The sequence below is a fragment of the Plectrocnemia conspersa genome, unplaced genomic scaffold (assembly GCF_051122295.1).
Source record: "Plectrocnemia conspersa isolate PC_06_02 unplaced genomic scaffold, ASM5112229v1 ptg000013l, whole genome shotgun sequence".
Classification (NCBI taxonomy): Eukaryota; Metazoa; Arthropoda; class Insecta; order Trichoptera; family Polycentropodidae; genus Plectrocnemia; species Plectrocnemia conspersa.
The window spans coordinates 14,401,376-14,419,011 of record NW_028277177.1 but is presented as its reverse complement, the minus strand read 5'-3'; the positions used below and the strand labels follow the sequence as shown (position 1 = coordinate 14,419,011).

Genomic DNA, 17,636 nt, shown 5'->3' with positions numbered 1-17,636 from the left:
TTTTGCTCAAATTTGTTTTTGCCAACGTAATGCAGATCTTATGGACGCGATTAAGGAGAGCGATGTTCAGCTGTTAGGTGATAGTAAATAAAAAAGTGTGTCGTTCTAGGTGGTGGTAGAGCTTCAGCCGCAATTCCGAATCACGGTGATTTACATAAATCCTAGCGAGAGCTACCGAGTACGCTTTCTGTAAGCTATCGCAGCTTATTTGTTTGATTTTACTACCATTAGACAAAAGCTTGGAACGATGCGGAATGGATTGATCCAAAAGCCAAGACGTTAAGCTCATTGCAATCTGGATTTAATATGCGCAGGGTATCGATTTGGGTTTACATATATTATTTAGCTATTGTAATCTAACCTTGTATCTATAAATAAGAGAATTGTAATTTTCAGACTAATCTTAGTGATACGTACAAATATTATAGTACATGTTTTATTAATTAATTAATTAATTACACTTATATCTTCATATATATGTATATACTATTTAAAAACAGTTGCATAACAGTTTGGAATATAAAATGTCAGATTGTCATATTTTTCAGATCCCCTTGATTTATGGAATTTACTTACAGTTTAGGTAGAGGTGTTTAAAGAAGAAATACTTCCGTCGATGACTTGGGTGTACTCGGCTTCGTTGTGCGGAGCGCTTGTTTCTGATAATTTATTAACGATTCGCATTCTGTACGATGCGCTAGTTCGTAACATTCTCAAATATGGTTAAATTATCTAGAGCTCGAGTAAAGGGAAGTGCTTCTAGTTGTTAAATAAAATATATTTTTTTAGATATCTCTAAAAAAGAAGAACTTGTCGTATCCGTATTTGTATAATAGTACATTTTTGCTAGGAGCGTTGTGATACAATTTATTGCATTCTCGGCTTAGCGTTTTCTCTAATAAGCACGTTTAAAAGTTACAATGGGGCGGTTTTGTCAACCAATCAATGATCGGTGATTTTAGGCTGCAAGTCTTCAAGTACCATAGATAGTCGTGATCGCGTCCCTTATTCTTACCGTAACGGTCATGATAACAGCACATGAAAACGCTCCTCTTGCACGCCATCTAGATTTTTAACGAGCTTGCCAAACACGATGATGTTTTTGGTGATAGCTACGAGAATCTGAGGAAATTAATGTGGAATGGCGATTTATTTTAGGTGAGCTGTTTCTTTAAAGTTAAATTTTATAATAGCCATCATGACGCGTTAGGGAAACTTGTCAAGTCATGATGGTCATATTTGTATTAAGAATATAAAAAATAATAAATATAAATCACTAAAAAATATTGGTTTTAAAACTAATAGGTTTTAATTTATCATATACATAAGAAGTAGCATTTAAACTTGCTTTAATCTTTTAACGGCTATTATAAAATATTTCTGGCGTTACATTCGCTAACGATCTAAGTTTTTAGTTTTAAAAAAAGTTCTCTAAAAAGTAATTCTTTTGAGATAGTGAACCATTTAAATGTAAGCTCAATAATGACACTATCTGTAACCTACTATTTATCCATCCAACTTATGACAATTTTGTCAAGTGCGTTATAGCTTGTCGTTTTTCATTTTTATAGATGTTTTTGTCATTAGTATTGAAAAATTGTATTTTTTTAATGTTTTTTTTTCAAATGACAGCCGTTCACAATAATCTGTTTATTTTATCTCTGTTACGTAACAAAAATATTGGTTATCATTAATACTTATTACATATATATTTTACTGTAAAATATATATAATTTGGCAAATTATTAAGTCTAAATATTCTAGTGATTTTTATTTTTAAATAAATGCTTATACTACTCTACTTACTTAAAACACAAATTGTATTTTAGTTAAAATACTTTATAACTATGCTTTGAAACTATTATTGTATTTATAAAGCAATGAAACTGACTTTAAAATAAAATAAAAATACTACACTACGTTTCGGTTAGTTTGCTTAGTTCTTACTGATATATGTACCTATGTTTATGTGTTCGATTTCTTTAAATAACCATACACTAGTTAACTAATTAACACCGAGTTTAATATTTACAATTGCCGCTTTAATGAAATTCGATATTGCGCCTTCTTCGTTTCGCGGTCGCACTTTAATTTATTACATTGCAACACGCCTTGGCGTTTTGGGTCATTACAATGAAATTATTTACGTGAAAATAGTCACAGAGAACGACAATTAATGTATATTACCTTAAATTACAGTATATTCAAATGCTTGTATGAAACAATACCATCGCAGAATTCGAGAAAACCATTTATAATATGTTATAACTTCGTTTTAAATATATTGGTATTTATGAATTCAGCATATTAATCGTTTGATTTTATGAATTTCTTAATTTAAATGCGTTTCCGCGAGTTTCGCTTCCATTTACATTTAAAAGTTTAATAATTAACGACACTGAAGCTCTGTTGACAATTCCATCGTCGCTTCTCGATTCAAACAAAATTTCTTTATACCAAGAGATGCTTCTATCTTGAATTGGTGATTATTTTCGGTTTCTTGAATCCGAATGCAATGAATACGAATATTGCGATATTGCTTTTTGTCAAAGTTTTACAGTGTTAAAAAGCTTTCACTGTATTATTCAATCGTTCATGGAGTTTTCTTGTAAGTGAAGTTTATATAAATTCAGCGCATGGAAATATACCGTTTTATTTCAGTAAAATATTATCTTCGAGCCGTTTGCGAAATAAATAATGCAAGTTAAATGGCATAATTTTCATTCAGGCCATTGTCAATTAATTGCAGAACGTTCATTTCAACATTCATTCGATTTCAATGCCGCTTGTTTTGAAAGCCGCTCCGGAAATTTCTATAAAATGTAAATACAAATTTCAATAGCGACGAATATTTTAAGGAAATGTGCACATTTGAAATTTTATAAATTAATATTAAACATTTAGTATGACATCTCTAATAGTATATGTTATTAAAAGTATAACTAACAATATTTATAACAATACTGTTATTTTATGTAGATATTGAACAAAATCTTTAAAATTTATAATCAGTAATTACAAAAAAAAATACAATCACCTTTTTAAATATAGTTTAAAAGAAAAAGAATATATTATTAATTATACTAATATTTAACAAGGTTTTTGTCATGAGATATTAATTTATATATTATATTTTTGTTAAATAATACTTTTTAAAATTCTGAAAAAAATGTATCATGGGTTGTCTAAAAATTGAAATTTCAGGTTTAGATTATAAACCATATAATAAAAAAGAAAATTAATTATTATTGTGTTTATTCGGTTCTCGTGAAGTTTCTTAAAGTTGTGTTGTTAATGTGTTGTTCTTTTGCTTAACTTCAAGAAAACAAATCTAAAGAGCTTTTTCTTTATTAAAATAAATCCTTGATTTAAAAATATTTTTATCTAGAAATGAATATAGTATCCTTTATTTATATATTATGTACAATATACACATTGTATAAATATAAATTAAAATAATCTATACATGTATTTGTGCGGCAACAAATAAATGCAATAAGCGACGTATCTGAGAACTTGCATTATTTTTGTAGTAAGTATCTTTACTGTATAAAATACACGTTTGCACGTTTTTTTATTTCTCGTATACGTATTTTTTATTCCATCCTTAGCACAATATGTTTATTATTTTTACCATTTCTTCTTTTCCCTCAAAATTGCACAATCCTTTGCAATTGATATATCTTTCTTATTAGTATTTTATCATATAAATTTAGGATTCTATATTTCTTATTAATATTTTCAGCAAAATCTACGCCAAATTAAATAAATTTATAAAAGCCTGAGCAAATGTGTGAGATTTCTTTGTGTTTATATTTTTGTCGTTATCGTTGCTATTAAAATAATATAAAATAAGTTTTGTCATGAATGTATGTAAGTACTAAAAACAAAATCAATTCAAACCATAGTAAAATGAAAAAGGATTTTTTGGTGTTAAACCCATATTAAAAATTAAATATTTATTTATACACGGCATCTCACTTTAAACAAATAAAATTAACGTGAGTTCTATGTTGTGTGGTTTTTAAATTTGTTTATGACTTATATTACTTCTAGATATTATAATATAATATAACATAATTAATATATAATATTATGCAAAAAAATATGCTAGAAAGAGTAGCATAAATATTTATAAATGACATTATTTTATCTAAAAAGAAAATATAAAATATGCATATATTATATGTAAGAATTCCTAAAGAGGTGTAATATTCTTTAGATAATCAATCGCTATAGATTTCAAATTGTCTGCGCTTAGGATAAGTTTTTTGACCAATCTTGTCAGCCATCTTTTTCCAAAATAATGTTGTAACTCCGTTAATATAGGTTCAAGAGAAAATATAAAAATAATGTATAGCACATATATTAACAAAATAAAAATATAACTAGCTTAAATTTAAAGTCAGTATTGTCTTAGTTTTTAATTTTTTTATCTCGTAACTTTAGATCATATTGCTAGAAAAATATAATTATTTTGAGTTATCAATATGCTTAAACTTCATTAATACTTGAAGAAGTTTTGGTTTTGGTTGGTCTCTAAAATATTTCCATGGATTCGAGGCTGATTTCCTCCCCTAGTTTACAAGTATTTCACACTCGATCTTTGTCGTATAAATAACTAGTTCGTCCTACTCGGGGGCTTTTGGCTTTTAGCGTCTGAAAATGGCTATAGGCATTTTCCGAGTCGCGATGTCCATAATCGAGACGGCGATCGGACGTCCGGGCCGTTCGGCGTCGCGCATCTCTTTGGCCGTGTCCGCAGTGTCGGCCGGGTCCGCGGGTCCCCCAGGCCGGGGCCCCCCGTCACTGCGAACGGTCGTTCGCCGGGCGCGTGTCGGGGCGCGCGCGCGGCCCGCCGATCGATACCCCTGGCCGGGGGGCGGCAGTCGCGCCACGCCCACCGCTGACGGCGCCCGCGGACCCGGCCACAACTACAACACAACTCACTGCACTCTCGCCGCACACAAGAGGAGCACGACTCCGAAGCCCCCGGCCAGCGGAGCCCTGCGACTCGGAGGCTCCGGCGGCCCCCGTCGACCGACCCGCCCCCCGCCCCCCGCTTTGCGTACGCACCCGCCCGGGGGTATGCGTATCGAGCTCTCGTGAGCTACGCCACTCGAAGCAAGCTACCCCTCACATGGACAGGTGATACCAGAGCGGCTCCTGCGGCCGTCGTTCGCAAGGTCAGTGCTGGTGCCGTAGCCTTCGGGGCTTATCGATTTCGGCGACCATATGTATTTCGATTCGAACATAACCTAACCTCGAACGAAAATCCGCCCCCCGAACGACGTGTGCAACGTGCACGGCCTCGGTTACGCCCACCCCCGATTCGATAGACATTTTGAAGCTTTCGCCCCGCCAGCCGAAGCTTTCCCTAAATTAAAACTCGCTTCGGTGTGATAAAGTGTTGAATCGATTCGATCCAATTTTGATCGATCGGTTATGTAAAGACGTTATGTGAATATACTCTAAGTAATCAGAGCTTTGATATGCAAGCTGAAAGCTCGCGAGATGGACTTTGGAATTGTGATAAAAATATGTATTATTAGTGATTTTTTACTCAATTTCAAGTGAACGGTGTCGAGCTTTTAAATTCATGGAAATTATTTCACTACTCGCGTAAGTTATAACTAACCATAAATAATTAATTTATGAAAATATTTACTGCTTTTTATAGTAATATGAATACTCAAAGTGGTGATTCTAATATCTTGAGATTATAGTGAATTCCCGTTTTTGACTACAATATACTTAATAGAATGTGGAAAAAATCATTATTATGGCCCGCCGAGTATTTAAAAATTTATTTCAGTAAATATATAGCTTGCTTAGCTTTATATATTTTTAATATATTATGCATTTTAATCTTTTGGCAAAGGCAGTAAAGCAGTTTCTTTATAAATATGATACTACAATTACAGTTAAATTGCTTGCTTTTAAAAAAAAAACTTTCGGTTAATTGATTTATTTTTTTCACATTAATTAACATCAACATATGTTTTTTAACTGAATATTGCAAACAAAAAAAATATTTTCATAAATAAACAGCAAAGTTGTAAATGATTAAATTCATAAATATTCTAATCTATATATTTATAAAGCGGATTTTCAGATAAAAAATACCTAGGCCTGCTTTAGAGGCCTATAGATATTGAAAATTTACTGAAATTCTTAAGGTGTGATTTGTCATACATCATTTACTTAATAAACGGACCTTGAAGAATGATGATTAGACTCATGAGTTGAGTTCGCCCTTAATATTCTTATGTTCTTGTAGCCTGAAATCAAGTGCGCAATGATAGGATTCCCGCAACAGAATTTGTATTTTTAATAAAAATGTAATAATATTGAAAATTATAAAATAAAGTAATTAAAGTTATTTTAATATATTTCATACAAAACTCGTGTTTAATGAAAAATTTACAATAATTATAGCGGTAATCGTTATATAACTACAATTTACACAAATATTTTACAATTAATTTATAATTAGTTTTGAATATATATTTTTAATAAAACATATTTTATTAATAAAAAAGTAAAAGATTTATAAAAATATTTATATAGATATCATTAACAAATAGTAATAAACCAGCATGATAGACTAGTGGTATAAGTCGCTGACTGTTGACCTCAAAGGCCTGGGTTTGTACCATATGTACCTTAGTGTTTTTAAATGTTTATCGTGTTGGGGAGATCAAAATTGATAATTACTATATAATTATAATTCTGATCGATCATCACAATTCAGGTATAATCATATCGTGATGATTAATTAAAATCGAGCTAGATCGTACATATCGAAAAGTTTTTATTAATGAGATAGTTCAGCTCATAGAAAATATCTTATATGCATTAAATATTGTATAGCTTTTGCTGACATATTTAAAGATATTATGCAGAAACTACTTCATCGATTTAAACAAAATTAATAAAATTTCTTTAGTAGTTTTAGCAATATTTTTTTGATTTATTATTAATTTAATATGAGCAATATTTATAGTAACTGATTATTAGTGAATCGATAGAAACTAAAATTATTTTATTGTTTTAATAAAAAAAATACTATTGAAAATTATATTCTCTTCACGCTTTTAGTATTTCAATCATGTTCAATATCGGCTTTACTAAATCGATTTAACTCTTAATTTTTTGAATGGATATCTAAAAAAATTCTAGTTCGCCACAGCTGCGTACTAGCTTTTTATAAAAAAAAATTTTAACAAAAAAAAAAATATTTACATGTAAAATATATTATTAAAATTTAGGCCTTAATGTACGAAGGAGTTTCTAAATTCTATTATTAAAACCCGCTAAATGTTTATTCTTGCAGATTGTCCTAGAAATAATATAATACAAATTCACACCTTCGAACAATATCTCTTGGGCGTACTCGTTTTCTTACATCTACCCTAAAATTTATATATAAATACTAAAACAGTAATTTCAAACATTTCTCGAAAATATAACCATTCTACTCTTTCAATCACACTTCTAGAACTAGTAAATCTATGTTTATTTAAAACTTTTTTGTAACTTTTACAACATCTTATCTAATTCATAAATCATATGTATATAATATTTTTGCGTTAATTACAATGTTCTTTGAATTTTTTTTTATTTTATTATTCCCAAATGTTTTATATTATCAACAATTTATTATTATTTATTATTTACAATATATTATTATTTATCATATCTTTATACACTAATTAATTTCTCATAAGCTTTCGAATTTGATGTAACTCTTAAATTAAAATGGACGTACTTGCTCAACTTATTTTGATCTTTAATTATTTTCAAATATTTTTTCTTTTATTCACTTTCACATACATACATAGGTATATGTATGTATATAAAAAAAATATAAGTATCTAATAATTTTTTAAATATATATAATAAATTTTTCACTTTGTGGCTTGCTAAAATTAATTTAAACGAATTTATTATTTTATCATTTTGTTTGTACTGCTTCTTTTGTTTGTTTTGTTATTTTCGTCACACATAAAATTAAATTATTTTCAGTGTTGCTTCTAGTTTTTTTACGATTACTTACTGTTACGAAAATGTGAGATTTTCATAGTGTATGTATCAGAATGTTGGAGAAGCGACAGAAGTTGGAGTTTATTTACGCTTAAGGTAATTTACACTAAAGGCAATCGATTTATTAGGTAATAAAAATATATCGAATTACTAAATATGTTTTAGAATACGCCTATTTTATCGCAAGCTTAATCTTTATTTGCTATTAGGTGATTTTTTTTCAATCCGAGTTAACAAGTCGAAGAGATTAGCGATCGAAGCGTCGTTTTCGGGGTCTCGCCTTTCGCATTGTGCTCTTCGGTCTCGCGTTACGCTCAGTTAATTGGGTCTCTGAAAAGCTCGATAGATTCGTGCCCAAAAAGTGTCGTTCCCTGAGATCGCTTAGCGCAAACGAGACAAAACTGGAAGACCTCGCGTCGCGGGGCCGGGAATTTGTCAATGTCTAGAACTTTACGGTTTTCAAGGGGGACTTTTTCTCATTAGCTAATTCGATCTCCTCTTTATCGCTCGTCTTTTTATTACGACGGCGCCTCTTCTTTCCAGAGAATAATTAGTGGCCTCTTCGCAAGATGAATCGCCAAATAATTATAATTTTAACGTAGGATCGAAGTGACATTCAATTCACGTTTAGATAACTTTAAATAGTGGACGATCCATTAAAAAGTTTATGTTTAAAAAATATTTATTTTTTAATGAATATTATCGATTACTTTCAAAGTAAATTGGCAAGCTCTGCTTTTAAGTCAAATTGACTCTATAATACCACCCAAAATTACACCTCAATCATAAAAAAAATTCAAGATGTCAATCACAATATAACGGACGATCAAAATCATATAAATCGATTAAAACTACGATTTAACCAATTAATACTTTAGTTGATATTCTTTAATAGACGACGTAAATATTCTCAAATTAATATAAATAGCAGTGAATCTTTCCAGATTCTGTACAGATATGTTGTCCTTCAGTCATTTGGTTTATACACCTCATTTTGGGAGTATTTCCATATAAAATAAAACTATTGTTAAATATTTACTTATAAGAATATCTTTCTTAAGACAGCTGAACTCACAGTGTTGCGTAGTTAATGAAATACAGTAAAAAGTTTTTTACTTTTGAGACTACTTTTTGTTTCAACAACACTGTTGAGTAGTATTTTCTTTGCTAATACATAAAAAAAATTACAATAAAATATCAAGATTTTTAACTACCGCTTTTTTAAAAAAGTATTTTTTTCAATACAGTAATTTTATATTTACATTGTGTTTCTTAAAAACTAGATTTGAATATTATAATAAGAAAATAAATGTTTTTGGTACGCTAAGATATGTTAAAATATAAAATTTCGTTTCCGAATTATTTTAGCTATAAAAATTCAGGAGCAAAATAAGGAGCGAATTCCTGGAAATTACGAAAATATATTTTTATTGTTACTAGAAATTTATTCACAAGCCATGATAAATTGTTTTCCCTATACTGTCAGAATTATTTTACGCAATATAAAGGATATATTCGGCAAAAACCGGTTTTGGGCAATATTTTCCTACTTCATTTCTATTTCACTCAAATTTTCTGAATATATTTTTATTATTATTAACAATATTTAAGAATAAAAAGCCCAAAGAAATGATTGAAATATGAAAATAAATCACTTCGATCCCCTTATATTTATAAGGTTAGTACTTTAGCTCAACAGGTATTAGAGGAAAATCCTGAATTTGCATATTCGACTGAAGAACGAAATTTACTTTCAATCGTTTAATCTTAATTTGCTTTTTTATAACTTTAAAAACTTTATTTACGCGACGCAGTTTTGTCGAGTTGTATGTGAAAATTATAAAACTTCCAAGTCGCGAATTGAGCGTTGACACGAAACAAAGTCGTTTAATTTTAGTGTGAAATATTTATGCAAGTCATTAAATTTTACTGTAAAACTGAACCGTGAGTTAATTTAAAGCGAGTTTTTAAATAATGCATTTTAATGGTCGCACCTATTGAATGGATTTATAACTGTCTTTAGTTTAATTACTACTTGAGTTTGTAGATGCTTTTAAAAACTTATTTTAATACGATGAACACGAAGTACATTTAGTATACTATAAATAGTTTTATAGTGTAATTGATGTTAAATTTTAATGAACGCTCTAAAATCGCATTATGTTTCATTCATTAAAAAATAAAAATATATTACTTTTATGTAAGTTTGCGTTCGTAAATTATATTCTGGTATGTAATATGATATATCATAAAACTTTATAGTGCTGTTCATGTATTATTATATTTATAGCACGACAGACATTTTGCAATATACAAGGTGATAAAAAGGTGATTTAAGTTTACATTAAAAAAAACAACAACAAATATATTAATATATTTTCAAGTTTCTTTGAAGAGTATCAACATTTTTTTGGTTAATATTTCAATAGTTTTTTCCACTTTTTTCAATAAAATACGATTCAAATAAATATTTTTTAATATTTCCCCTGTATTTTGCTAAAAAGACTAAATACCAAACAAAGAGTTCTAAGTTTAAATTATCGAGTGCTTTTTTTTAAATAAGCGTTTAACTTTCTAAAGCTTTTATACGTTTAATAAAAAAACATGCATACAAAATGCACATATCTGCATATACTGCTACAATTAATAGCTCTTCCAGAAAATATCGCGTAAATCGAAGCATATAAAGAAATTTGCAATAAAACAATATAATAGTATTCTCTTGTACGCTTTAATGTTTGTTTAACTTATAAACGAAAAATATTTTCCCACTACAAAAATCAACTCAGAGCACACTGCATGGGCAGTGGGAGTAGTTCCAGATGTAGGGCAAGTGGGAGTGAGCCATAATAACCCATGCGTTTGTATGTTACCACGCTATATGTGTAACCAAATATGTTTGATTTGAAATATTTCAAAATAATCAACTGTGTAAAACGAGTACTGCGTAAATTTAGGGATACATGTATTCATTGATTTGTTGGCATATTAATGACTTTCGGTTTATATTAAGTATTTGAATAAATAGATATCATCTTGAGCTTTTTTACTAAAATTAGTATTTTTTTTTTATTTTTCAGACGAAGAGATATGGCGATGAAGAGGTGCGTACGGCAGTGACATGGGAGCAGAGGCATGGGGCGCGCGGTGCTCGAGCCTGTCTGCCTATTCCCGGCTCGACCGCCGCTGACCCTCTTGCTGCTGCTGTCGCTACTGACTCTCCTTACCCCTGGTAAGTTTTTAATTTTATTTGGAATTCTTAAGACTTTTTTGGAGGTTCATACGGTTCAACCCAACCCAAATATTTTTCCACTTGCTCTTTATAATGAGTTATCCATTCATTACTTATATAGCTCAACTCAAACTTCTATACCTCTTTTTTATATAAATATTCTAAACCATGACTTACTATGACTGATCATCAACCAATGGATCGAATCCTAAATGTATCAACAATATAATGGAGCAACATCGAAATTTTATCTCGATGATGCAAGAATGGTGACAAAGAATATACAATTACTTTGAATATAAACGCTTATACGAGCGATATTTAGAAAAATAAGGTACCATTTCTAACAAATATTCTTAACAAATTTTATTTTAATTTAACTTTTAATACATTTAAAACACCTTTTCTTTGTCCCTAACCCAACGATGCTTACCGAGTAAAAGAATCGACTTTATTTTTATCTTTACAATTCGAATTCTTTGCATTTACTCATGTATATTTACATTCCAAATATTCCACACACTATTACAGATCATTATTTAATATATTAAACGATAGACGATTATTATATGTATGTATGATATATCAAGCGCGTACGATGAGATACATTCTCTTTCGCTCGCTCGTGTGCTAAGTGATGAGAGTGAGTGAAAAGAAATGGGCGTGCTGAACGCGTGTAACGCACGCCTTTATCTCTCACTCACTCTCGTCACTTAACACGCGAACGAGAGGAAAAGAATATATCTCACCATACGCGCCTGATGTTTATATACATCTCAATTTTATTTTGATGATGTGAGAATTAGGCATTCTGGTTTCTCAAAGTTTTTTATTCATCGAGGAATGCGAATTTTTATTTTTACTTCTTGACTTTCTGAATTTTTATAAAAATAAAATGATGTAATATATAGTATGTAATTAAAATAATATAGTATATTATTGTAGATGTCTTTATATCTGTAAAATATCACCACTATTTTGATTTTTTCAATCATTTTTACCAATAAACTTTATTATTTATAGTAAAACATATCAGTAGGTACATTATTATTATAATTTTTTTTTAAAGTAGACCATCTAAAATGAAATCAATTCTTGTTCTTTTAGTTTTGGAAAATTTTCGGTGGAAAAAAAGCTTTCAAAAAATCATAAAATTTCTCGAGAAATTAGAATTCTCGATTTGGCATTTTTCTCGAGAAATTTTCGAGAAGAAACACTTGTGAAAATACCTTTGTCGATGAACATTAGAATGATAATTGGTTTTTATATTTTAATTTTATATTAATGATAATTAAAAAAAATTATAACTTAAAATGTAAATTTAAAAAAATATGATTTAAATTATAAATTATTATAATTCAACTTTTCTGTAACAATTCTGATTAAAAATATCTTAATACATATTATACATATGTATGACAATGAAAATGAAAATCTTACAGCCCCAAAATACCACTACTGCAAATTACCTAAAAATAACTTCACCGGTCTATTCATGGATCTAAAGTATACGTAGACGAAAAATTTGTTTGTGAAAAAAAACAAGAGATAGACCAGAACCACTTAAATATAGCAGACCTTACTATTACTTACATTAATTTAATTATTTAACGTAAATCTCACTGTTTTTTGTCCTTTATTTAATGTTGACAATATTTTAGTAAGGCAATTCAATTTGATTGCTATTCATACAATTAGTATAGATATTTTAATACTAAATATTTTTTATATGCTTCATTGGAGCTAAGATCAAAATAGGTTATTCTATCGATGTTAATATTTTAGTTGTTTTTCCATTATAATAATACCACAAAAATATTGTTTATAGTATTTTCAAAGCCATATATTACACTAAGTTAAATAACCTATTACTATATTTATATGGCCTTCTACATTATGACCGCTATCAGATAATCCTTCGTCAAGCTGCTTTCTTCGGCTAGATATGAGTATCTTTGATATTGTCTGAAAATGCTATATGAGGAATGCTTTTTTTTTAGGTTAAACACTACTTAACCTTTTGAAACCCTAAATAATAAAGCTATTTCCAGAAATATCTAGAATAAATCAAACGTGTACTTACCTGCAACATATATCATATGTGTTGTTTTGTATATATCAAATTTAGCATTTGATAAAATAATATAGTTTAATTATTATACATCAACATTTTCATATTTGTCACTTTTATAATGCGATGCATTATCTCATTCATGAGTGCAATTAATGCAACTTTTGCTAATCATCGTCCTACTATTTTTATTAATCTGAATATTCTTATTTTTAGAAAAGCATAATTTATGGAAATGGTGCAAAACTTATAAATGGAAAATATTTTTATTTTTATTTAAAGGCGTCATTTATCATAATTTTCTCTACAGTTGTGGAATATATAATTTATCACGAAAAAGTAAGATTAACCACAAGAACGTGCAGTATGTGTGAATATTTTTATTTTAAATTTGAGGTTGAAAAATAATTTAATGTAAAGCAACATGCATTGAAAATCAAGATATAATAATATATCAACGCCAGATGTTGAGCTTTTATGTGGATTCGTAGACTTTTAAACAGCTAAGAACAATATAAGGCAAAATATTGAAAATATAAAATTTTGCAGATCTGTTTTTATATTTAAAGACTATATAAACATATTAAGATGTATCAAATATAAACATAATATAAAGTAACACATTTAAATTTGAAAACTGCAATTTCATATTAATAAATGTTTTGCTTCTGAATTAGATTTAATTATGCATACAGCTATAAATATGAAAGTATGTGACATTAGAAAGGTATACAAGCCCGAATTATCACTGCTGATATGGTACGAATAAAATTATCGATGGAAATTGAATGTAAGCTGCATACCTTTAAAATGCTTCTTTCTTATTTAATGCTTAATTGCTTTTCCGTGTTTGGTGCTGAGACGACGAGAATAAATTAAAAATATAGCTCCTCATTTTTGTGCCGCCTGTGGATAACCAAGATTTTATATTGTATTATGGATAAAGAGTGAGAGGATACACTTTTTTAATTCTAACAAGTTTAGAATTAGTCATGCTGGAATTCTTGACTATTTTTTTAAACTAGAATCTTGAGATTAAATTGTATTTAAACCTAGAATTTCGGAATCAATTCATATAATGTTTTTTTCTGATTATAAAATTGTTCTTATTTAATATGTGTATTTACAAATACTAAAAAGACAGATACATATTTTTGTGAATTAAGTTTATTTTAAATACTATTTTTAATAGAACCGGTGATTTTTACTTTTATCATACTAAATATTTTATTTTATGGATATTTTTATTGTTTCAAAAACTTTAATAAAATCGCCTCTCAACTTTTGTGAATCTATAAACATAAAAAAAAGTAATAAAATAAGATAAAAAGTCAAGACTGAGTTTTTAAATGCACACTGAAGTGCAATAAATGTCAAAAATAACGCTTAAATCTATTTTAAAAACATATACAAACTTTTTAATTACTAAGTTTTTTAATATAAGGTAATTTTAACTGTTTTAATGATGTTTTTTTGTAGCTTCATTTTCCCCACGTTGACGTTTTTTTTGTGGTGCGCTATTATAATTTAGTGAAAAGAGTTTGTATTGAATTAATAAAAATAAATATATTTTTACATTATATTTGTCAATTTCAGTCCTTAGAAATATTTATGCAATGCTAAATTTTTCAATAAATTCAAGGTAGTTCAGTAACTTCAGTGTAATATTTATGTATTAACACAATTATATCACAGTAAAATATATTCATTAAACCAGTGATTTATTGATTTTCATATTATTAATAATCATTACAATATGCAGTAATGGTTAATATCAGATTTTTAAATTCTTTAATCATTAGTGATTGAGTCCAAATTGTCTAACTTTATAATTTTCAACAATACAAGAAAAGCTGTGTAAACTTAACACTAGGTTAGTGTAATCAAATAGTAGTAGGATTTTCTAGTTTCTAGATGTACATATATTATTCTCTATTTTCTGATTGATCTGAGAGCAAATTTGAAGAGTTATTTTAAAATATTTTGCAGTGTTAAGTTTTTTTTTATATTCTTTAAATGACCTAGCAATTTTAGTATACACATATGTATTAGAATGGTAGAAAAAAGGTGGCAATGTAAAATAATTTTAACCAAAAAGTAGAATATTTTGTTATTGTTCAGAGTCTAATTATTCCAAAAATTGTTTTTAACAATATAAATTCACTTTTGAGTGAAGTATGTGTATATTATTTTCACAATTTAATAAAAATAAAACCAAGTGTTAAAAACATATTTTTATTTTCCAAATGTAAGTTTATTTTTATAGAATTTTAATTATGGTTTTAGTGTGTTTGAGGTGAATATTATTTAGACAACTTTAAAATGTTTTTGACAGTAATTGTCGGTATAGTTTAAAATGTTGATAAATCGGCGATAAAAATTCAGCGAAAATTGCTTATAACGTTATAACGAATGCCAGGGGACCGATGAAATTGCTCTAATAACCAACCATCAATCTTTATGGCAATTATACGTAAAATTAAAATACACCAGACCCCGTTTTGCGTCAATTTTGAAATCACGTAGTAAAGCAATTATAATTAAATTTTTATATTGCGCCCCATTTTACTTAGATTATAAATATGATAAAATAGTACCCCATAAATCAAAGCTTGCCCTTTATATTATTAAGTCAATATAATACAAAATGTATATCTATTCTTTCAATTCGTTTCGTGTTCACGTTGAGGCAACAAACAAAGCATGGATAATCTAATCGAATCGTTCGCGATTGACGCAAATTGCTTTCAAACTACTCTACAAAATTGTCGCTCCACAAGCACCAGACATATGCTCTACTTTTTAGGTATCCGATAAGAACTGTGTACGTTCATTTCCCCTATATACGTTTATCGTTCATTGGCAAAGTTCGGTGCAACAACCTGATTGTTTCATTTGTGAAGTTTAATGCGAAAACGCCCAACTTGGTAACGGGCAAAGAGTGCAAAGTTTCACGGCTGCAGCCTCGAAATCTTGTATTGAACAAGTAAATGAGAAATGTTTTGAATTCGCCAACTGTTTAACTTGTTCGTCGGGATATTGGGTTGAAATTGGGAATGGTAGGGCGTAGTACGCTATCTGCGTGAAAGTTTTCTACTTCGAATTTTTACTATTGTGTTTCACTTTCGCGCTTTTAGAGCGTTATTTATTGCGTCCAGATATAATTACGGCATAAACAAGTAAACTCACATTTTTTATATATGTTCTTGACCTTTATTTGTATTATACAAACATTTTTAATAAATTCTATTTTACGAATTTAATTGAGCTCTCAACAATGCTCGAGTTTCAAGTAGGGCGTGGAGCGACTCAAGATTATTTTTTGCTCTGTACTGGAGAGACAATGTCAATCGTGAAAAGAATTGAATTTATTTCAGTTTTAATATAGTACATATATACGTAAATTTAAATTTAAAATATCAGCTCCATTTTATATGGATATTTTTATAGTGAAAATCAATCTAAATCACGAGTAGCGAATCTTGTTTGTTAGATTGTGTATAGCGATCCTCGATAGGATTCCTCAATTTGTTGCGAGACAGTTGTAAAGCATTGAATAAGGAATGATGCATTGCCTAGGGTGGGTGCAATCAATCTCAATCCAAACATATCCTTTAAGGCGAAAAATATTTTCAAGCATGGAAGCACGTAGATTAAATCGAAAAAATCCTCTTTAAATGCAATTCAATACTAAACATATATGAATTACATTTCTTAATAAATTTGATATAGTTTCATTCCACAATAAATAATAAAGGACTATGGAAGTCAACTTTGTATAGTGTACTATTTTTATTAATTAGATCTTACTTTTATTTTATTAAAATAAGGTAATAGTAAAATTCACTATAAAGACCTTGATTCAAATACTGGAGATCGGAATTAGTGAATATTATATAATTATAATTCTGATCAATTAACACAGATAAGGTTTATCTAGATTTCCTTTTTTTTCTCACAGATGAATATTGTGATGATTAATTAAAATCGAGCTAGGTCATACATTACGGGTATTAACAATTCTTTAATAATAAGCTACTTCTGCTTAAATATAATAAATCTTAAATTAATTTGATTTTTCCTGTCATAATTTTCTAGAGTATACTTCTACGTATACTTTTTTCTCACATGTTCACGAAAAAATGGCCGAGTTTATTTTTAGATATTTTGCATGGCTGCTTACGGTGACAATGTAGTTATCAAATTATTTTGAGACGCTTCTTTATGGCATTTATTGTAAAGGGCCGGATCGGCCTGAAAGAATGTTTTTAGTGAGCTTCAAGAAAG

At 28.9% G+C, this 17,636-nt stretch overlaps 1 protein-coding gene across 12 annotated transcripts in view; it reads left to right on the top strand.

Moving 5' to 3' along the window:
- The window catches only part of tutl (immunoglobulin superfamily member turtle), a 79,418-nt gene that overhangs the window by 34,940 nt on the left and 26,842 nt on the right, over window positions 1-17,636 (top strand). For 6 of the 12 annotated variants that reach the window (XM_088201463.1, XM_088201472.1, XM_088201469.1 and 3 more), the window contains exon 2: window positions 11,127-11,278. In XM_088201463.1, coding sequence (XP_088057589.1) covers window positions 11,182-11,278 — 97 coding nt within the window. In that variant the 5' untranslated portion in view covers window positions 11,127-11,181. Of the gene's footprint in view, window positions 1-4,704; window positions 5,187-11,126; window positions 11,279-17,636 lie in introns of those variants that run through there. The other 6 variants (XM_088201462.1, XM_088201474.1, XM_088201473.1 and 3 more) reach the window with 5 other exon arrangements.